This window comes from Schistocerca gregaria, chromosome 5 (genome assembly GCF_023897955.1).
Source record: "Schistocerca gregaria isolate iqSchGreg1 chromosome 5, iqSchGreg1.2, whole genome shotgun sequence".
NCBI classification, from domain to species: domain Eukaryota; kingdom Metazoa; phylum Arthropoda; class Insecta; order Orthoptera; family Acrididae; genus Schistocerca; species Schistocerca gregaria.
The window spans coordinates 475,878,560-475,901,555 of record NC_064924.1 but is presented as its reverse complement, the minus strand read 5'-3'; the positions used below and the strand labels follow the sequence as shown (position 1 = coordinate 475,901,555).

Sequence of the window (22,996 nt, the reverse complement as noted above, 5' to 3'; positions counted from 1 at the left end):
ACTTTGACAGGCCACTGTCTCGGTATCCCGAGTGGTGTTGCCAAGCGAGGTGCACTCTGCCCTCTCAAGGTCAATTGAGGAGCTACTTGATTGAGAAGTTGCAGCAGCAGCCACGAAAACTGACAATGACCAGGAGAGTGGTGTGCTGACCACCAGCCCCTCTGTATCTGCATCTGGTGATGCCTAAAGGTTAAGAATAACATGGTGGCCATTCAGTACCATTGTGGGCCTTCAGGGACTGTTCGCATGGTGGTGGTAAATATTACATGTGACCCATTTGGAAAAGTATGTTCTTGTTCATGTGGAAGTTACTTTCTCACAGTCTGAGGGCACATTCATTAGGACATGAGAATCAAATTTTATAGGTTTTGTGTAGATGATCTTGTCCACTGAATGCTTTATTAATTTTTTTTCAAGTTGCACTTGATACAGCCAATGTTATCTTGTCTTTACATTTAATTTGTCAGGAAGTGTTTAGTGTGGTTCTTTTACCAGTCTGTTTTCTCCTTTATTTTCATTGCTACAAATGTGTAAGTTGTTAATATTGCTTCTTCTCTGCCTCATTGATAGTCCTGTATTAGAGAACATATCATTATACGCAACACAGTAGGATCAGTGTTTTGAAGATATCAATGTAAATAGTTGCTAAATTTTCAAACTGTGGCACCTCCAATTCTTATTTGCACATTTACATCAAGTAATCTATTATGAAAATAAGCTGCTTCAAGAATAAATGCAGACATGTGTTCGGATAGGGCAGATTGTTGAGTGCAGGATGGATGCTGTTTAAGGGTATACTTCCAGATATTAAGCAGAGTAGTTGTTACCATTCTTGGACAATGTTTTGACAACACACTGTGACTAGAGAAGTAGTACACTAAGCATAAATGTTTATAACATCAGTTTATTGCCAGAAAAGAAATTTATTCAAACATTCTTTAAAGAATTAAAGAAGTTTAATTACATGTATGCAAAGAAGGGATAAAAACATAAAATTAGGTTACTTACCACAAGGAATTCTCCACTCGGATATCCAACTAGCGGGGGTGTAGGGCTCGTGACTGCAGTAATACCTATGTATATTGCAAAAACAGTACTGAATGCTGTTAGGAATGATATTGCCCTGATTGATGAGTATGGCAGGAAAAATCCGAGAAAGCATGCCACTGGATTAGCCATGCTTGACAATGTGACAGACAGATGGTATGCTACGTTGCCATACGGTAAGCAAGAATATGACTGAATGCTTGGGAATATTCCATTTCCAAAAGCACAAACCCATGCCATCAAGAACATCAAACAATAATAACTACAGGGTGATAATGTTGCTGTTACTGACATCATCTCTCTTGGTTGCTGGAACACTTCTGTTGTAGGTGTTGCACAGAGATCTTTCAATTCTTCACATGTACTTTGTTCACTTAATAGCCCATCATTAAGACCTGACTCTTCTTGTGTATCTGATGCTTTCTCTCTCTGTCGTGAGGTGTTTTTATCTGGAGAAGGAACTTTCTCATCTTTGCACGTCTGTAGATTATTCAGTAATGCGAAAGAAATAGTACTGATGAAAAGAGTTCCAAAAAGGAAGAAAAGAAAAGCTGTTGTTGAAAAATTTGGTGGTGGCGTGTATGGAACAAGAGTAACCTCTGAATTTCCATTTTGATTACTTGAATTTGTGAGAGTCTGATTCACGCAAATAGGATTTCCTCCTACCCCTTGTACTAGAGCCACAATGCTTGGTAGAAACCCACTAAGTCCTTCTCCAACAAAATAAGAAATCAAATACATTTCTTTATAGTTTCTCATAAAAGGCATAAAGAGTACTGAACTGGTACAGCCCACTAAAGCAATAAAAAATGAAAGTGCAAGCAGTGCTGTGCTGTGCTCTTCACCATCAATGTAGGTAGTCTCTTTGTAGAGGAATGGCAGTAACAAAAGAGCAACAGTTCCAATTAAGAGTATTGCATATATTATGATACTATCCCTTAATACTCCTGGAAAGGTTTTCTGCAGAATTGCATACAATAAGGGTCCAATGTTTGCAATTTGTATAATAATACATATGTATGAAGGGAGATTCCATCCTTCAGGTTGTGTCTGCACAAGCAAAGGCAGCTGGACAAACAGTCCATTTACTGCAATCCAGGTTCCAATGCCAAAAAGAATGGCTAAAATATCCACCAATATCTTCCGCTCAGAAAGTTGTCTTGCACAGAACTTCATGTTGGGTTTCTGCAAGTCTGTATTAGGGCTGGATGGTAGAAGTGGTAGTCTCTTTCCACATACGTTGTATCTGTGGGTTAAAAAAGAGCATACATTTAAATTAGTTCAAATGTTGCACAATAATACATGGTTTGCAAAACTTAAACACTCATGCAAATAAATAATATGGGGGTTATATTATATCTTAAATCAGACAATACATAACACTTGTTCAAGCAATGAATCATATGAAGTAAATTAACACTGAGGGAGTGTCTTTTGTTTGGAAATAATAATGCAGTGGATTCATTACGATGGGATAACATACCAGTAATTTAATAAATGAGTTGTCTGTCTGAGATATCTTGCACAATGGCACTGTGTAAAGTGTTATAATTTGGAATGAAGAAAGGTGTGAAATTCAACAGATTTTATGTCTGTGTGCTTTACCTCCCTGTGAATGTATTAACTTCTGCTAAGCTGAATGGTGCAGAAATACACTTCTGTTGCTTACATTAAAATGAACACACTGTAACATGCTTGATTTCCTTAAACCTCAACAAATGAATTTATGTACTGGTAGCAACATTTGAGGCAAAAATTTTGCAAACATTTATAACCGGAAAATCAAGAAGTAGTGCTTCACACAAATATTTGTGGCAATAACTAATTACAATGCTTCTAATGTTGGTGTGGCAAAAGCAATGTGCACAAACTGAATAATGTGTTACAGTTAAAACTGTTAATTCTATACCGAAGATTTTTTAACATGTAGAAACAAAATGTTCATAATACATAACCCGAATTTTCAGTGCCCACATTCTATACCGAAACCTGCCACCGTAAGTCATAAGAATACATTAATTTCTCGCAACATCTGAAAACCTTGAAAAGTCCTTCCAAGTTAAACATGACGGAGACTGAAATGCATGCAGATATTCTATTAAGGTTATTGACAGTTCACGATCTTAAGGGTTTACTTTGAAAATTTTGTCAATTACGTCAATGAACTGAATTTCAGTACTGATATTTAAAAAAATGTGTTACTTCGGCACAACTTCGTTAAATAGGACACTTCGGCATAACATGTCGATCCCATATCAGTATTATCATAACTTATGAAATAGGGCCCAGTGGTTAATAGTACAATTGCTTGTTAATCAACGAAAATATATCTGTAACTTGACATGTGTAACAGGAATTTAATCTATTCAAAAAGGCGCATCACTAGCTTACGTTTGACCGATACCCGACGTGGCAGAATTGCAACTGCTTTCGTTCTGCCATTGAAATTCGTCATGGATGGGAATATTAATACTGGCTTCTTATACGGCATGACCTGAGTTTACGTACGCTACGCAAACAGAAAGGCGTAGCCTAGGTTCAACATCTGGGCGCGTCTTCCATCGTTTGCTGCTATCCTGCTGATATCAGCTGAGAGTGACGTCACTAGTATGGTGAAGGTTAACTACATTGATCGTGCCAAGTTCGCCGTTATGATCACGATACGACAGCATTGCATAACAGTTGCTTAAACAATTTGGTGTTACTAAATTAGGCTACAGAATTATTAGTGCCGCCAGTTAGGTGAAGGGATGTCTATGAAATATATGAATTACACGATAGTGAGAGTGGTCAGCACCGGTATTGGGTAAAAACGTAAGCCTGTATTTAAACAGAATTATTCGGTGCGGATAAAAGTTACAATAAGTTAATGATCCTGCAATAAGAAAAAGTTTTTTTTTTAGGTTTTCGGCAACTTTTGTCATTAACTTTTACTCCAGCAGAACGAATACGTCAACATACTTGTAGTAGCAGTAGTGGAAGTAGTAGTAATTCGGTTTGATTTCGTAGTCTTTGGCTTGCCTGGGGGACCGACAGAGAACCATAAAGCGCATTAAGGTATACATGTACATACATTCTGTGAACAAGTATAAAGTGCATGGCGGAGGGTACTTCCATCAACACACAGGGTTTCTATCCATTCCATTCACGCACGGAGCGCGGCAAGAATAACTGCTTAAATGGGTCCCAATGGGAGGAAATAAGTCTAAAACTTGTCTTCGCGATATGTACGAGGCAGCTGTGTATTCGTGGCTGGTTCGCATAACATTGATTATTTAAGATTTGTACGTAGGATTTCGAGAGATAGTTATAGTTTATCCTCAAGCGTTTGCTACTTCAAATTCTTTCAGTACTTTTATGACATACGTCCTTGGTTCAACCAACTTATGACATTCATGTCACCCTTCTGTATATGTGTCCATGCCTTGTAAGACTGATAAGGGTCCCACGCACCTCAGCAATATTTTAGGATGGCTCGCACGAATGTTTTGTAAGCCATCTCGTTTGTAGATTGACTGCATTTTTCCAGCATCCTACATCTAAACTGATGTTCGCCGAGTTCGTTACCAATGATGGAGCCTGTTTGATCATTCTGTTTAATATCTATAAAATTGTTACACACAACCCCTAGCGGTAGGTATTAGTGAACTGACTCCGGTGTTGACTCACTGATATTACAGTTACAGGATGCTATGTTCCCGTTTTGTGAAGTGAAAAACTTATCTTAAGTTTCCAGTCAATGCACCACTTTTAAATCCTAATAATTTGCATCCAGTGTCTGGAATTAACTTGGCCCAAAAGCCTTTAAAGAGACGTGTGCAAGGACATTTTACTTGTTTGCATGTCACAACTCAGATGAACATCTACGTGATTACTCTGTAGTTCTTACAAGTGGTTTGCAGAGAATTCTTTGAACCAACATCAGACTGTTTCTTTGGCGTTCCAATCTCGAACAACTTGCAGGAAAAAGCAACACTTAGTCGCAATTTTTTCTTTCGTTATCGGAAAACAGAGATAGACAACGACAATCTTTAAGTTTTTTTCTGTACTTGATCGTCTTCCCGGGATTCTGCTTTAATCAGTTACGCTGCAGCAGCAGCAACAGTATTGCAAAATTGCTTCCTAGTTATCCACAGTAAAAGTATTCCGGAAAACATCAAATTTGGAGCTGTGGAAAGCATCAAATTATTGATTTATCATTTTCTTCTAATATTTTTAAGGACAAAATTCTTCGAGTTCTTCTTTATTTATCTATTTATTTATTTACTTAATTACACGTCTAGTTTTGTAGGACCATACTGAGAACTCAACCTTGACGGTCATGGAACGAATCAGTACATGAAATTTCAACAGAGAATTTAATAATAAATAAAATAAGATGCATTCGAATTCTTTGCTGACGACTAGCTGCTGATTATATTATCATAATCAACAATGTAACACGGGCTTATGCTTAAATGTTTTCCAGGAACTTCCTGACAGAATAGGAGTGAGCCATGAATGAGGAACTGTACAGCTGACGACTTTTACTCTGAAATATATACCATAGGCGCTGAGAAAATTATAGCTATGATTAAAATTATATATACGTAAGAAACGGTAGTGATCCCAGCACTGACGTATGGGGCACCTCCCTTCCACGCCCCACTTAATCGTACTCCAGTCAGACGGCACATCATGGCCTTGCCATTACTGTGGAGAATATTTTGCTGCCTCTTCTTGAAGTACGAGAGGAACTAACTGTGACCTACTCGTATTCCATAAAGGTACTAAATGTCTGATCTTCGTTCATCTTTAGGAAAACGAAAACATTAATTGCTTATACTCATTCTCTCTTCGTAGGTGCTAATGCTAAGCTGTCATATCGTTAGTACCTAAAAATGAGGTAAATGGTTTGGTGATTCAGATAATCTACATCTATACCTGGAAACACTGTAAGGTGCATGTCGTAAGGTACTTCCCTTTGAACCACATATTAGAGAGTATTTCCGTTCCATTCATGTATGGAGAGCGGGAAGGACTCTTTAAATGCTACTCTGCGTGCTGTAAACCGTTAAACTGTTTTCGCGATCTCTACGGAAGCGTTACATACGGGATTCTACTAGATTCGTCGCTTAACACTGCTTCTCGAAAACTGTTAAGTTGGCTTCCTCAGGAAGGTTGGCATCTATCTTCAGGCATCTGCCAATTCAGTTTTTCCAGCATCTCCGTTACGCCATCCCGTGGATCAAACAAACGTACTACTATTCGTGCTGCCTTTCTTTGGATGCATTCAGTATCCCTTATTAGTCCTATCTGGTGAAGATATCCCACACTTGCGCAACATTCTAGCAAGGAACCCCTTGACTGCAAGATCGCAAGTTCAATTTTTTGTAAGGCTCATTTGAAAGTGTTGTGTTAACAATTATGACAGGACAAATATTAGCTGCTAACGACTCACCATGTGCGTCAGGAGGGCAACAGAAAATGAGTGTCCGGCGTGTATAATATCAACCTACTACGGGGTGTAATGTATTACACTTCACGAAACGGACGTTGTCGGCATTCAAGAAATATTTAAAAGAAACCATGAACTTGCACTATGAACACCGAATGAAAAATGGCGCGCCACAGTGATCACTAAGTTTCACACTATCAAGATCGAAGGCGGACTCCTTGGGAGCTACAAACCGTGCAGGAAGTTGTGCTAGGTATCCACCTTTAAAAATAATAGAATCATACTCGTGTAATGGTGTGCTGAGAACCGATGGAATGTGATGGTATGCAACCACGTCTGAAACAATTTGTCGTGGTTTATCGTGAAACTGATTATCTTTTAATGCTTAGCTACAGATATCGCAATAATAGGTTTTATAGGCACGGAAAAAAAAACATCCAGAGGCTGAATTTGTCCAGTGGTTTCAGGTGGTATGAACTGCAATGTCACACATTTTTCGGAAGGGATACTTTGCTCTAAAGCAGGATAATTTTTATGCAGACCAAGAATCAAGCAAAAGCAAGTTTTGTTGATCAGATATTGCTCAAAAGCAGTGCTTACACCATAGTTGTAGTTCTCTTATGGCCATTATCCCACTCTTGATTGCTGCCACCTAAGTATTTCCTACTGTCCTTGCAAGATTACGCTCACGAGAAAGAACTGTAGGGAGCAGAGCACCTCCAAATTCCAGCCTATTTACTATCAAGATTAACAGTCGACATAATTGTACAAAAATATCTTAAGGCACTGATGTTAGTTGATCTTGATACAACTCTCTTGGCACCTCTAATTTCCAGGGTTCCTTTCATATGAATTTTCTCTTCCAATCCCCACTGGTCGTAGTTGAATACAAATTCCTTACTCAAAGATAGTAGTGGACAAAATCCGGCGCAAGTCCAATTTGTTAGTGCAGGTTGCCTACATCGCTGCAGGTATGCACTCGGGGGCAAACCTATTGTTCTCATTTGATTGACAGGTACTTAACCTATTTTTCTGCTAAAAGGATCCTTCCTTTTCATTGACAGGCACTTAACCTGTTCTTTCCCAGCCCCCTCTCCCTCCCCCCTCCCCATCCTTCAGGAAATCTCCCCCTCTCACTGCTACAGGTACACTTTCAGGTCTGAATTATTGGAATCGCCCCTCTCACTTTTATCAATTTGATTGACTACTTAATTAAATCGATCAATTAATTAACTTCCCTCCCCTTCCCCAAAAATGGCGGGAAGTTCAAATTTCATCAGGACAATGCAACACACCATGGCTACCTCTACTATCCTCAGAAAATGGAGGGAAAAGGGGCACTTGGGCTATCTACTCTAACGTAAATCATCTGACTTTCACCTCTTCCTAGGAACTGGCGGGAAAAGGACAGTCTGTGGTGGATAGGATGGACATATATCTTTATTTGAACGGTCTTTATTTAAACAATTTGAGGCAGTACCTCAACTTAGTGTGCCCACTATGAGGTCTGGAGTCCAACTGACCTAGTACACAGTACTGCCACCAGAGGGCACTGTCGTACCTCCTGTGACTTAATCGAAGATGGCGGCCTGGAGTGGGGGGGGGGGGGGGGGGAATGACTCAGCCTTTCTGGGCTGCTGGAGAGAGAAAGGAGTGTAATTTATTTATTTCGGAAAAACTTATTTAGGGACAGATTTGAGGCAGTATATTTATTACACTGACATAAAACACTCACCCTGATGTGCTTGAGGTCGTAGTAAATAGTCTACAGACCTGAAAACTACTCGTAAATAATGTAGTACACTGATGTGCAGAGATGCAAACAACTCTGGGGCAAACATGTTGCATAACCCAATGTTCAGCAATGTACTCTAGGTGTCTTAACGTAATCTTTGGCCCTGTGTCAGAACTTAACCTATTATTCTGTTAAGTGGTTTGTCATGTCACCCCCATTTCTTTAAATTATTGTACTGCCTTTGATACCAAATTAGTAATGTCCTCCCACCATTTTCTGGTACACTTTTCGTATTCCGAATGCTTTTGAACGTCATTTCTGGGACATTCTTCTTTGTCACCCACGCCCTTAAATTATTGTAGTGCATTTTACATAAAAATTGTTCAAATTAACATAGTGTTCTGCACTTAACCTGCTGTTTTGCTCTATGTCACCCACCCACACACACCTTCCCCTTTAATATTGTACCACTAACACCGCACTGGTATAAAAAAATTATGCACACTCATTTTCTCTGGTCATGCCACAACACAAGCCACAATAACATTACACTGCAATATATACACATTTTACACAAAAACTGCAGTTAACTTTTATATCTGTACAGCACCCGAAAAAGTTGTGGTATACCTACACTCACACCGGCTATACGTCTCGATGCTCGTCAGTCCTAGGAAATTACATGACAAAGTCTTGGAATCAGTGCTTCTGGAAAGTGCTGTATACTGCCAGGATTCTCTCAAACAAGTGTTCGAAGCACAAGCGTCTGGCACTATGTGATAATGAATACCGCACCAGTGAACGTAATGCTTGGAAAGACATCACCGACATTGGTTGGTGTACTGTAATCAACACCACTATCGATAGAACAACAAGGAAAATGCAAGAGTACGTTTTGTGGTGCCGATGAGGGGTTTATGTTACAGCCGTACTGCCCGTCCTTTTTGTACACTATAGCAGATGCAGTTGAACACATGCATTGCTATATTGTGCAGCTGTTTACAAAATGAATCTATCACCACTTACGTTCGGATATACTCCACAGTGTGTTGAAACCGCAATTCACAATGGCCAAACTATTCTTCCTTTACGACTAGACATATGTAATTATTTTGTTTTTACGTGAATAGCAGTCTGATTACTTCCCATAAACATATTTCAGAATATAAACCACGGTACCTTTACGTTCAAGCAGCAGCATAACATTTCTGACTATTAATTATAGGTGAATATAACTAAAAAATTATGATACGTCCACACTTGCCCCAGCTGGTTGTCGTTTACACACTGCAGAAAGGCCTCCCACCATTACATATTTGTCGATGAATAAAGGATGTAATTAAAATTAGAAAAGCCCTAGACTCTTTTCGGTGTATCGATTTTACACTTCCACGAAATATTTTGGTATTTCTGATACTTCTAAGTCCAGCCAATACACAGTGGCGTCTTTATATATATTTTCAGACTGCCAGGTTGGGGTTTGTGTCAGTGCATTCCATCCATAGATTCCACCACCCAGATCAAACAGTTTTAGCCTGACTAAAAAATCAGTCATCCCATGTAGGCTTTCACGGCCGGCGTCTTTATCAGTAAAGACTTCCGGGCTAAATTGCCGTGGTCGATCTGTAGAACTTCTTCTTCCTGACGTTTCGTTCTCAGCTACAGAGAACATCTTCCGAGGCGAGTCGACGACTGGCTACTAGGAACTGGGGCCGCCGCTTACATGGAGATCGTAGAGGGCGCCACCGCACTTCACGTGACGTCGATGTGTAGCTATCTCTGGCTATCGTCTGTTCTCTCGATTTGCAGACAATCGATTGTCACGTGATTGATGCAACGTTGACCGCCATATCTTGTCCAGTTTTAATCCTTCTTCTTTACGATTAAAATTGTATTGATGTTTGTGGATTTCAATTGCCTCTCTATACATACGTGTATAATAATGCGACGTCCTCGCTAGCACGCTTGTCTCATCAAATTTTATTTCGTGATCTCCATCCTTAAAAACATGTTCCGCTACTGCCGATTTGTCAATATACCCCAAGCGACAGTTTCTTTTGTGCTCCGTCAAACGTGTATTGATGCTTCGTTTTGTAGTTCCTAGGTAAACCCTGCCACAACTACACGGAATTTTATATACCCCTGGGGTGGCTACGGAGTGACGAGCATCTTTTGTTGATCTTAGGCATTCACTAATTTTCTTAGTAGGTCTGAAAATAGTCTCCACCTAAAACGTGGCTACTCGTAGTACTTTGCCAATGCGATCCGTGATGTTATGGATGAACGGAAGAAATACTTTTCCAGCTGATGGTTTTTGCTGTCTCCTATTTTTAGGCATTTTTCTACTTGGGTGAAGTGCTCGGTTAATCTCGTTTTTCGTATAACCATTTTTCGCAAGAGCCATTCGTAAATGATTTAGTTCTTCTTGTAAGTAGCCTGGTTCACAAATATTGGCCCTATCCACTAGTGTTTTCAGACCCCCCCTCTTTTGCCTAGGGTGGTGGTTTGAGTTCTTATGGAGGTAGCGATCAGTATGTGTATCTTTCATGTAGACCTTATGGCCTAAGGTCCCATCCGCCCGTTTGATAACTGATACATCCAAAAAGTTAAGTTTTCCATTATTCTCTTTTTCCGTGGTAAATTTGGTCTTTGGGTTGATGCTATTTAAGTGCACCAGGAAATCATTCAAGTCCTCTTCCTCATGAGTCCATATTACAAAGGTATCATCCACATACCGATACCACTTCGAGGTTTTTTTGTGACCGACTGCAGTGATTGATGTTCAAAATATTCAATGAATAAATTCGCAATTGCGGGGCTTAGGGGGCTTCCTTTGGCTACCCCATCAATCTGTTCATAAAATTCACCATTGTACTGAAAATAGATCAAAGATAGACAGTGTTGGAACAAGGCCACTATATCAGTAGGGAACATATTGGCTATATGAGAGAGAGAGCGTCATCAACTGGAACCATAGTGAACAAAGACACTATATCAAAACTGACAGGCTCCTACCCAAGAACTAGCCAGACACCTTGCCTCTTTGTTACAACCTTACAAAGGCAAAACTGAGAGTCATATTAAAAACTCTCTACACTTCATTGAGAAATTGAGGAAATTACTGTCGGTCCTAATGACATCCTTATCAGTTTTGATATAGTGTCTTTGTTCACTATGGTTCCAGTTGATGAAGCTCTCTCTCATATAGCCGATATGTTCCCTACTGATATAGTGGCCTTGTTCCAACACTGTCAGGGAGAACAAGTTCTACAGATCGACCACGGCAATTTAGCCCGGAAGTGTTTACTGATAAAAAATCATTGTGAGCCATTGAGTAACTAGAAACTTATCCTGCCTGCTAAGACCTTTACGTGAAAACTAGAAAAAAATAGAGGAAACTGATATTTCCACTCGTGAATATCGATGTCGGCGATATAGCAGATTCCAAATCATCCTTATAATTTACAAAGTCAACTAAGATGTTTCTCATGTTTAGAGAAGGAGCAAACACGTCCTCCACCTGTCTGTCACCTGATAGATGCACTCGACACATACCACAATTGATCTTCTCTCAACCAAATAATGACGGGAAATGTGAAGAAAGAGGCATTCAGACAATTTTCATGGGAGGAAATAATGGTGCAGTGTGAACCCATGTCCATATTGACTCTCCTCAAATTTCCACGTGATCACGAAAGCTTACAACACATACTAAGTATTAGTACGCTATTCGGCTTTCTAGAGCACGACATGGTTAAGTCAACTACATTCCTGCATCCCAAAAGGCCTCACCAATTGGGACGGCTCCTGCCGTTAGTGGGAAACGTGAATCATTCCCGCCACAGGCCACCGCGCCAACCAAGCGCAGACAGAATCGCCCTACGAAATCGGCCACATACATATTTGATCGCTATACTTACAATTAAATGCTACGATTGTGCTCTTAGTTGAACGACATTCGACAATGAGCAAAGTATCGGAATTACAACCTGCTTATGGCTGCGGCTCAGGAAATAGAAATATCTGTATCATTCTTATGACTTGACATACTCTTCCCTTTGCTATCACAGTATTCCACGTCAAATCCATACCTTGCTTACGACTGGACATAGTAATTTCCTTTTCACATATAGGAACACAAGCACATACTTTATAAGTCTGATGCTCAAGGTGAACCTATCACACATCCCATACTACTAAGTATAATACTTCGTCAATAACTGTTTGCTGGTGATACGAATTAATACTGACCGAAAATCAACGATGGATGGACGTGTCTCATAAGTTTTCGTGTGAGTGGTATCACTGTGTCTTAGAAAGAGAGGCGTAATCGTCTTACAAACCGCCTGATGTTAAAAAACACAAACCATATTATCATCACAAGCAGTCTTGGTTCTACAGGTGCGTACAAGTATCCATGTTAAAATCTGTACTGGCTGTATAAATCTACATTTGGCATTACCTCTGAATGAAATAGTTTTTTCCAGACAAATACCACGACATTGAATATAGACGGTGATCGCCAGAGTGTACAGTATCAGACAAACAGTGCAGTTACACGTCGCCGACAGTATGGAGAAGTCCTTTATTGATTACAGCCACAAGTTAATCATATTTCTAGCCTGTCATATTTCGAAACGAGTCACCTTTCTTGAACCTATCTGCCACAGTAAAATTCCAATGTGCTTTTAAGTAGCCCCTATGCATCTTGTAACTGCGGCCATTTCTGCAGATTTACGCACGTGATCATTCCAGTTTAAGTCGGATCTGAGTAGAAGCCAGAGAAAGCTATATCTACTAGCTTCGGCAACCCATGTACAAACAGGCTAATCTGAGTTACTGTGACAGGACTGCCTCTGCCAACTGTGCATGATGTGTAAGGTAAGCGCCAAATGAAGCCTGTTCCTGCAACTCACAACTTGCAGTACATATTTTCATCTGACACATTGGCGTGTCAGTCTAAATTAGTGCTGTCACCAGTAATTGAACCTTTATAACCTTTATGCTAGGGAGGGGATTGTTATATTTATGACACGAGCAAAATGAGTGAAATCTCAGGGAAAGGCAAGTCTGAGGGAAGGGGCGGGGGGGGGGGGGGGGTAAGGGGGGTAGTTGGGGAGGGGGGGTAAGGGGGGAGTGGGTGGGGGGCGGGGAGGACAAACAACATGATACGTCACTTGTGTGGAAAAACGTTCTCGAACAGGCCATGTCCACAAAGCATTAACATCTGCAATTCCTGTAATAGTTGGTGTTAGCGCTGCGACATTTTTAGATTGAAGTCAGCTGATAGGTGCACCTCCTTAAAGGAAGTCCCTGTAACTAAAGGCTTACATTCAGTGGAAGTCATGTTTCCAAGTAGAGAAGGAATTTGCATATGTCAAAAAATATAAGAGGTATTAAAGATAAACTTAGTGAACTGCTTATAGATGTTGACTCTGAAATTACTGGTATATCGGAGCACCACTTAAGTAATTTGACAATTCAGTGGCTTCCTTTACCAGGATACAGATTAGCTGGCTGTTTTTCAAGAATTTCCTTGCAGGGTGGAGGAGTGACTATGTACATAAGAAACAGTAGTATTCCATTTGAGTTAATAGACTTATCACAGCACTGCACTGAACAGATATTTGAATGTTGAGCAGGGGCAGTTGAATTAAGTGAACCTAAACTTCTAACTTCCTAACTCTGACTCCAGTTGGAAGCGGCGCTATGGAAAAACAAGTCAGCAACAAACCAATATAGATTCTCGACATTTTTAGTCAAAGGAATCTCAGTGTGGCAGCCACAATCTTTGAGTAGGGTTCTACGCTGGTCGATGGGGCAACATGTTTCTATAAGCAACCATAATGAGTCTGGGCCTCCATCCACTGAAGATGAGAGCCTTCCAGTCGGTGGATCATCTCCAGGCTCACTCCAGCCGCAGTCAGCTTTCTGTCCTGGGAAAGGGGGGGGGGGGGGCAGAAGAGCAGCCGTTCAGCCATTTAAGTTTGTGCGGCCATACTGATGCTGTACACCTTCGCTCTCAAGGTGGACATCACTGCTGAAGGCTGTCTCCCACCATGAGAATCACAGTGGTTTTCCGCACCTTCCGACGCACCCTGCCGTGTGCTGCAGAACGTCACAAGTATGGTACAAGTGCTGCCCTGCTCCTGGCATCACAGGAGGCCACTGGCCGCCTGCTTGCATCAGGGCCTCCACATTCGCTGTCTTCAGAGCGCACGCATAGTGCCACCACAGAGCGACGTTAGTAGTGTTGTAGTGTGTTCTCCAAAAAAGGTTCAAATGGCTCTGAGCACTATGGGACTTAACATCTGAGGTCATCAGTCCTCTATAACTTAGAACTACGTAAAGGTAACTAACCTAAGGACATCGCATACATCCAAGCCCAAGGCAGGATTCGAACGTCCGACCGTAGCGGTGGCGCACGGTTCCAGACTGAAGCGCCTAGAACCGCTTGGCCACACACGTCGGGCAGAGTGTTCTCCAATAAAATTTATGACTAATAATGATATTTTCTTGAGAAACCGATGATCATCTTCCTGACAACAAGCCACCGCCCCAACTCAACCCTGTCACTTTATAGGTCATCCGCCTTGAGCCTATGTATTTTAATGTCAGGTACAGGATCGACATCTGTAGCTGGACCAGGAAACTTGTCTCCAGCCGCAATGTGTAGCGTCAACATGCATTGCGGTGAGTGCAGTTTTTTGTGGTTTTGTTTCACTGCAAATAGCATGGCAAGTCAGTTGATCTTTGGCCAGATGTTTAATTGTATTTGTGTATTAAGTATGTGACAAGTGACTTCAGACAGTGTCTGGGAAAGTGTAAATATAGATGTTGGTTTTTGCCTAGTTAATATGGGCAATGTGTCTAACGAGAAAGGGTTGTGGCTCGTTATCAAGAAGTGTATCGAGTGTTAACCTTGTGCAGCGGTTCAGGAGGTGAAGCTGAATATTGTCGAGAAGTATTAAGATCGTATTATGTTTAAGTGTACTTGTCGTCATTCTGTTTTGTGCTCGTTATTTGTTTTTGTTTGTATAATTGGTAATGGTTTAATCATTTCGTTGTCAATAGCACAGCCGGCCGCTGTGCCGAGCGGTTCTAGGCGCTTCAGTACGGAACCACGCGGCTGCTATGGTCGCAGGTTCGAATCCTGCCTGGGGTATGGATGTGTGTGATGTCCTTAGGTTAGTTAGGTTTAAGTAGTTCTAAGTCTAGGGGACTGATGACCTCAGATGTTAAGTTCCATAGTGCTTAGAGGCGTTTCAATACCACAGGGGGCTGCCATCGAGGAAGCACAGCAGACTTTGGCAGTTGAATCAGCTCGATCTGTAGAACAATGCGCTTATACTGAAGCAAGTAAAGAGCTTTACGCAGAAGAGTTACTTCAGTGTGTGTGGAGAAGAGACAGAAAGCATTTTAAGAATGAGTGTCTAAGAACGAGGACTATTCTTTGGTAGTGAGGAATGTGAGGATTCTGTAGAAGCTTGGAAGAAGGGTGCAGAAAATAAGGTGAAAGAAATGTGTCAGTTTGGTTGATGTGTGGAGTAGTAATATTCCAAAAGTTAAGAGGATAATGTAGAACTATCTTGTGAGACTGGAGTCTAAAGTAGCTGGAGTGCCAGATGAAGTACGTGTGTGCTGCACTGGAGTAAATGAGTGTGTGGATAGCAATGTGGGTGGTTTAAGTGCAGTAGTGTGTATCCCACTGGGTGATAATGTGTGCTGTTTAGAGGCAAAGGGCCCAATGTACAGGGAAGTGCATGTGCAGATGATTATTGTGTTGTTCAGAGTGGAACTGCAGGCAGCAATTTTACTGAAAATACTGTGGATGATGGACAGGGAGTTATGGATAATGTTGACTGTCTCGCAGATGTGGTGAGTTGTGAAGTGGTACAGACGCGTTTATTTCCGAAGAACGCAGATCTGTCGTCACCTTTGGCGTCATCGCCTGCTGAGGAACACGGAGGTGATAGGAGAAGAAAGAGGAAAAATGTTTGCGGGACTCCTGGGGGATAGACGAGGCTAAATCCTCTCAAGAATGTGTCTGAGAGTCGAGAGGTTCACGAACTTGCTGTGTAATACATTGTGGAGCTAAGCGGGGGGAGGGAGGGGGAGGGGGGAGGTGGGGGAGGGGGAAGGGGTGTTTCTATGGAAAAACTGACCTTCAGTGATGTATGGTGGGATTCAGGGAGACAACGTTCCAGCTGAGGGAAGAGGTTGCCAGTGAAATACTGTCACAAGGTTCGTCTATCATGAGGGAAAAACCAGTTAAACTGTGGTCAACATCACTAAGATTCAATCTGTGTGACGTGGTATTCCAAACCGCTAGGAAACATAACATGGCAAGAAGGATTCAATATGTGATTAGCTTTACAGTGAGGGAAATAAACTGAAGTAACTGTCAACATATTGTGTGTGGCACTACTGTATATGGTTTATGTATGAGCATAGTTTTAGGAGGATGTTATCTGGTAACACACAAGAGAAACTTTTGTCGCTGGGGCAACGTTCTGAATGACTTGCCAAAACAACAGGTGAAGAAACCACAAGATAGACGAAAAGGGATGCCAAGCATGAAAGATCTGTGGAGACAGAACACTTACTGTTAATGATGGATTGTTAAGGATAATTAAGAGAGGGAGATATTTCTGGTATCATTTTTATTTTACTACGTGAAGAGTCAACTAGGTCAATAAGGAATATCCTCTACAGGTGAAAAAAACCTTCTTGATCGGTTTATTGTTATGGAGTTAGTAAGGGATGATAAAAAGAGTGACGAACTGGGTAATTACATCGCTAGTTTATAAGTGGACATTTAAAGCTGTTATTCGTCATGGAGAAATGTGCAAAACCAGTGGGCTAATACCTCAGGTTAAATATGCAGTTAATGAACCTTCTCTTTTAAACGTAGTGTACACAATTCTCGGTTTGAGGATGTGAGACAAGATCTACAAGTAGGAAAGGTTTGTAGCACTGCCACTATTTTACAACGCTGCTGAATAAAACAGCGACGCTGCCACGTCTGTTGCAAAAGGCCATGAGCGTGGATGAGCTCGGAACTGACCAATAATGTTAACGTCAGACCCAGGGGCGAACACCACAATAACGATGGCACAACAGAAAGGCACGGCGGTTGTGGCATCGTTAGGCCGGTTTCCACACTTCCAAACTGTGGACTTATTTTGGTGTACGTGGTTGGAAGCAGTGCTTCACCAAAACAAGTAGGCACTGAAACAGTATAAATACCAGTTTTTTTTAAGGGATGTCAGTCTGTCTGCCACCATCTATGAAAAAAAGTCTATTCCTGTCGAAGGCGCGACATGGTTCTGCAAGGAGCCACCACGAGATTAGGCCTCCACAACTGCGGACCTACCACTGGCTGTAGGTCCACAGCTGACGACTTAGTGCCTTCCAGCCGGTGGCGCACTTCTGAGCTCACTTCAGCTGCAACCAGCCTTTTTCCCTGGGGCGCAGCGTTTCGAGCCCAGGGCAGTGCAGCTACTGAACCAGCTATGCCTGGGTGGATATTCTGACGTTATATGCCACGGCTTACAAGGATGGACACAACTGCTGTGGGCTGTCTTTGTTCACAAGAATCACAGAAGGTTTTTGCACCTTCTGGCACGTCCTGCCTTGAGCTACAGAGCTGTGCCCATATGGTAGATGTGCTGCTAGAGACTCCACATGTAAGCATTCCAACTCAGCCATTGGCATCACAGCAGGCCACTGACCGCATGCTTGCATCAGCGCCTCCACACTCTCTGTCTTCAGCACGCACATAGGTGGGTGTTGCCACAGCAGAGCATCATTACGAGTGTTGTATTTTGTTCTCTAATAAAACGTATGACTATTAATGATATTCCCTCGAGCAATGATAGGTGATTGTCCTCAAAACAACCCGCTGCTTTACCTCAACCCTACGTAGAGGTCACCCACCCTAGGTCTCTACACTAATATCACTATTAATATTTTCTGCAAGGTCATTAATACACAACATGAACATCATGGGTCTCAACACACTCTCCTGGGGCACAACCAAAGCTAACTTCTACCCCTGTTAATGACGCTCCATCCAAGGCAAGAGGCTGCGTAGTTTCTAAATCCAGACACAAATTTCGCTTGATATTCCATACGATCGTACTTTTGATGTGTTCAAATGTTCAGATGTGTGTGATATCGTGTTGGACTCAACTGTTAAGGCCATTAGTCCCTAAGCTTACACATTACTTAACCTAAATTATCTTAAGGACAAACACGCTCAGCCATGCCCGAGGGAGGACTAGAACCTCCGCCGGGACCAGCCGCACAGTCCATGACTGCAGCGCCCCAGACCGCTGTACTAATCACGCGCGGCGTACTTTTGATAATAAGCCCATGTGTGATACCGAGTCAGATGATTTTTGGAATCGAGAAACACGGCGTCTATCTGACTGTCCTGATCCATGGTTTTTAGGCTGAAATGTGAGAAAAGAGCGAGTTGGGTTTCACGTGATTGACGTTTTCGGAATCCGTGCTGGTTAGCATGGTGGAGATCATTCTGTTCAAAATACCTCATTACGTCTGAGCTTGAAGAATGTTCCAAGTTTCTACAACAGAAGGATGTAAAGGATATTGGACAGCAGGTTTGTGGATTGCTTCTCCTACCCTCTCTGTAGACGTGACGAGTGCTTTACCCAAGTATTGGACACGGTTCCATGTTCGTATGATCTACGGTAGATTGTGATAGAAAGAGGGGCTAATTAAGCCATAAATTTGGTATTGGTATAAAATCTAATAGGGATGCCATCAGCAGCTGGAGCTTTGTTCAGTTTTAGCAATTTCGACTGTTTCTCGACAGCACTGACACTAATATCTACAGCTCTCATCTTTGCAGATGTGCAAAAATTAAATTGGGCCAATACCCCTGGATTTTCGTTTGTAAATGAATGTTCGAAAACGAAGATTAGTGTTTCTACTTTTGCTTAACTATCTTCAATTTCGGTCCCCATCTCTTTCAGGAGTGTTCAGGAGTGCAGTGGTCGATACCAGACGTTTATAGCCATCCTTGATGCTGAGTTTTGCCTAGACAATCTACTATGCAAATTCCTATCTCAATGGATGTGAGTTTATTTTATACTGCGACAAATAAGTGACCTCTGTTTACAATCAGCCTAACCTTTTGATGTATGCTTATATTTTCCCCAAATATCTCATTGCTATCAGTTTTGTGTTTTAACATGTTTTCGGTACTTACTACACTATTACGTGAGACCCACAGATTTTTAGGAGCGCTTCAAAAACAGGCACTTCGTTTTGAATGCCTCGGTAACTAATCACTAGGATTTTAATACTCTCGCCAAAGATCTTTGGACTTTACTTCTATGCTTCCTGACTCCCTACAGCTATCATTATCTACACGGGATGCATAGTAGCCTAATTGAAAAACCTTTTTGTGAATCCCACACACAGTCAGCTACTTGCGTAACAGTCCCTGATGTACACACTGAGGTGATAAAAGTCTTGGGATAGCGAGCTGCACTTATACATATAGCGGTAGTATCGCCTAAAAAGGTGTAAAAGAGCAGTGCATTGAGGAAGCTGTCATTTACACTCAGGTGATTATGTGAAAAGGTTTCCGATGTGATTATGGCCCCACAAAAGAATAGACTGACTTTGAAATCGGAATGCATGGGACATTCCATTTCAGAAGTCGACCGAGTAATATGGGAGAGAACAGAATAAAAAAAAAAAAAAACGGTTTTCAGCACGCACTCGTACTAATGCCACTACTTTATGACAAGTACCTACTGTGTACAATATAATTAACTTAGAGCGTAATTTGTATGAGTTTTGTACATACTGTTTTTTTTTTTTTTTTTTTTTTTTTTTTTTTTTTTTGTCAGGGAGGTAAACTTCAGATACGAATATTTTCTGCATTCATAATTTTAGAAGTTTTTAACGTTGGTTACTAATATGACAGAAACATCGCAGACTGAAGGCGTAACGCTACCGGAAGCTTCTAGTAAACCAGAGCCATCTGGAATTTACAGTTGCTAGGAGAACAGAGACAGATTTGATATTTCGCCACAAATGGATCAGGGCACACTTGCTATTGGTCCGTTTGTATGCACTGTCCTTTTCTTTCCAAACTGATACAGAATTGATAGTATGAACCTTAAACTACTGAAAACACAAATATTAATTTGGTTTAGAAGATAATACTATATACATACAAACAGGAAAACAACACATAGAAGATAGCATATGTCACCTCTTTTTTATCGTTGCCTAGTTTTTCCTCTAACTGTCAAACAGAGCAAAAAAGCTGTGGTTTTTCCTCAGCAGGACTGCTTGTTTCACCGTTGCACCTGTTTTATTAACAAAATACTCACATGGAATTTAGTTTTTGTTCTTATTGACATACAATGTAGGCTTTTTCTCTGTCTATGTACAGTAAAATCTAATTATTTGTTTCGTTTTCAGATGTTGGGATAATGTCCTTTCGAAAAATATCAAATCTCAGATGACCTTCGCAATGTGTTACAAAAATAAAGAAAGCAATAGAATAAAATTTAAGAAGAGGTAAAGCACAAAATCCACTACCACAAAACAAGTAAGGAGACAACGCCACCGTCAAAACTTTCTTCCGGAGAATTCTTGACACTGACATTCGATACCGTTCTGTACAGTTTATTGTTGGTGTGACAGGCGCCATTTGAAATAAATAGCGGAATGTTTCCACTTTGGGCTACGTTTGATGTGCATCTAGCCCAATACGCCAATATAGAGAGTGGTGCGCAGAGTAAAGTGAGAGCGTAATTGTTTCTCAGAGCTGCATACAAGACTTCTCCTGAAGTCTTCAGAATTCAGTATGGCCCCGCCTGTCTGAAATTTCAGCTTGTGTGGTTTATGTTATTTGTAACGTAACACTGGAAATAGTGCGAAACGGTTACAGAAAATATTCTTCCACACATGCTGTTTCTGACGTGTTCTTGCATGGGCGTAACGAAACTGCATAATAGGTATTGTTCAGCAGCTGAATTCAGCTGTTTGGGAGTGTATTAGATACTGGATCGTTACTTTGCAAGCCGTGCTTTGTTCAAAACATTTAATGCAGCTAAGCACAGCGGAAAATGTTCAGCGCAGAAGTGGATAAAGACCTTCAGTTTATTTTTGTTTTGTTGTAGTTCTAGATCTGGTAGTACAGTAAATAAAGATGACCGTAATTGCGAAAGCTGTGCAGTGAACAATAGTGGCCAGTTCCTCGAAATCGCCTTTTGTGCTAGACTGACGCACTAACTAACAGCTGTGGCCAGATGTTCGGAAAGTAGAAGAAACGCTGATTAGCAGCTTACAGCGAACGCAACAAGTGAAGTTTGTATTGACGGCTCGGCTTTCATTTTGTTTGCCTGAGATGACGCAAAGCAGAGCCATGTTTGAACAAGTCAGGTGCCCCGCATACCGTAGCAGTTGGAGCTGCTCAGACGTGGTAGTGTCTCCTTCAAGAAGTCCCTGCTTCAACTGGCAACGTTTTCCCGTACTCACAAGACGAAATTAGAACTTTCAGTTACAATCGAACAAATGTAGATGAGCTATGGACAAAGCATGAAATACCACAAATCTCGTTCTAGATAAATACACTACTGGCCATTAAAATTGCTACACAACGAAGATGACGTGCTACAGACGCGAAATTTAACCGACAGGAAGAAGATGCTGTGATAAGCAAATGATTCCCCCCCATGAACCATGGACCAGCCGTAATTTTTCCCGAGGGCACGCAGCTTTACTGTATGATTAAATGATGATGGCGTCCTCTTGGGTAAAATATTCCGGAGGTAAAATAGTCCCCCATTCGGATCTCCGGGCGGGGACTAGTCAAGAGGATGTCGTTATCAGGAGAAAGAAAACTGGCGTTCTACGGATCGGAGCGTGGAATGTTAGATCCCTTAATCGGGCAGGTAGGTTAGAAAATTTAAAAAGGGAAATGGATAGTTTAAAGTTAGGTATAGTGGGAATTAATGAAGTTCGGTGGCAGGAGGAACAAGACCTCTGGTCAGGTGACTACAGGGTTATAAACACAAAATCAAATAGGGGTAATGCAGGAGTAGGATTAATAATGAATAGGATAATAGGAATGCGGGTAAGCTACTACAAACAGCATAGTGAACGCATTATTGTGGCCAAGATAGATACGAAGCCCACACCTACTACAGTAGTAGAAGTTTATATGCCAACTAGCTCTGCAGATGACGAAGAAATTGAAGAAATGTATGATCAAATAAAAGAAATTATTCAGATAGTGAAGGGTGACGAAAATTTAATAGTCATGGGTGACTGGAATTCGGTAGTAGGAAAAGGGAGAGAAGGAAACGTAGTAGGTGAATATGGACTGGGGCAAAGAAATGAAAGAGGAAGCCGCCTGGTAGAATTTTGCACAGAGCACAACTTTATCATAGCTAACACTTGGTTCAAGAATCATAAAAGAAGGCCGTATACATGGAAGAAGCCTGGAGATACTGACAGGTTTCAGATAGATTATATAATGGTAAGACAGAGATTTAGGGACCAGGTTTTAAATTGTAAGACATTTCCAGGGGCAGATGTGGACTCTGACCACAATCTATTGCTTATGATTTGTACATTAAAACTGAAGAAACTGCAAAAAGGTGGGAATTTCAGGAGACGGGACCTGGATAAACATAAAGAACCAGAGGTTGTACATAGTTTCAGGGAGAGCATAAAGGAGCAATTGACAGGAATGGGGGAAAGAAATACAGTAGAAGAAGAATGGG

At 41.3% G+C, this 22,996-nt stretch overlaps 1 protein-coding gene across 3 annotated transcripts in view; it reads right to left on the bottom strand.

Annotated features, from left to right (window-relative positions):
* LOC126272738 (solute carrier family 52, riboflavin transporter, member 3-B-like) overlaps nucleotides 1-22,996 on the bottom strand; it is a 99,277-nt gene that overhangs the window by 6,742 nt on the left and 69,539 nt on the right. The window contains exons 1-2 of one of the 3 annotated variants that reach the window (XM_049975795.1): nucleotides 3,556-3,638; nucleotides 1,009-2,293 (exon numbers count right to left, since the gene is read on the bottom strand). In XM_049975795.1, coding sequence (XP_049831752.1) covers nucleotides 1,009-2,223 — 1,215 coding nt within the window. In that variant the 5' untranslated portion in view covers nucleotides 2,224-2,293; nucleotides 3,556-3,638. Of the gene's footprint in view, nucleotides 1-1,008; nucleotides 2,294-3,438; nucleotides 3,526-3,555; nucleotides 3,639-22,996 lie in introns of those variants that run through there. The other 2 variants (XM_049975796.1, XM_049975794.1) reach the window with 2 other exon arrangements.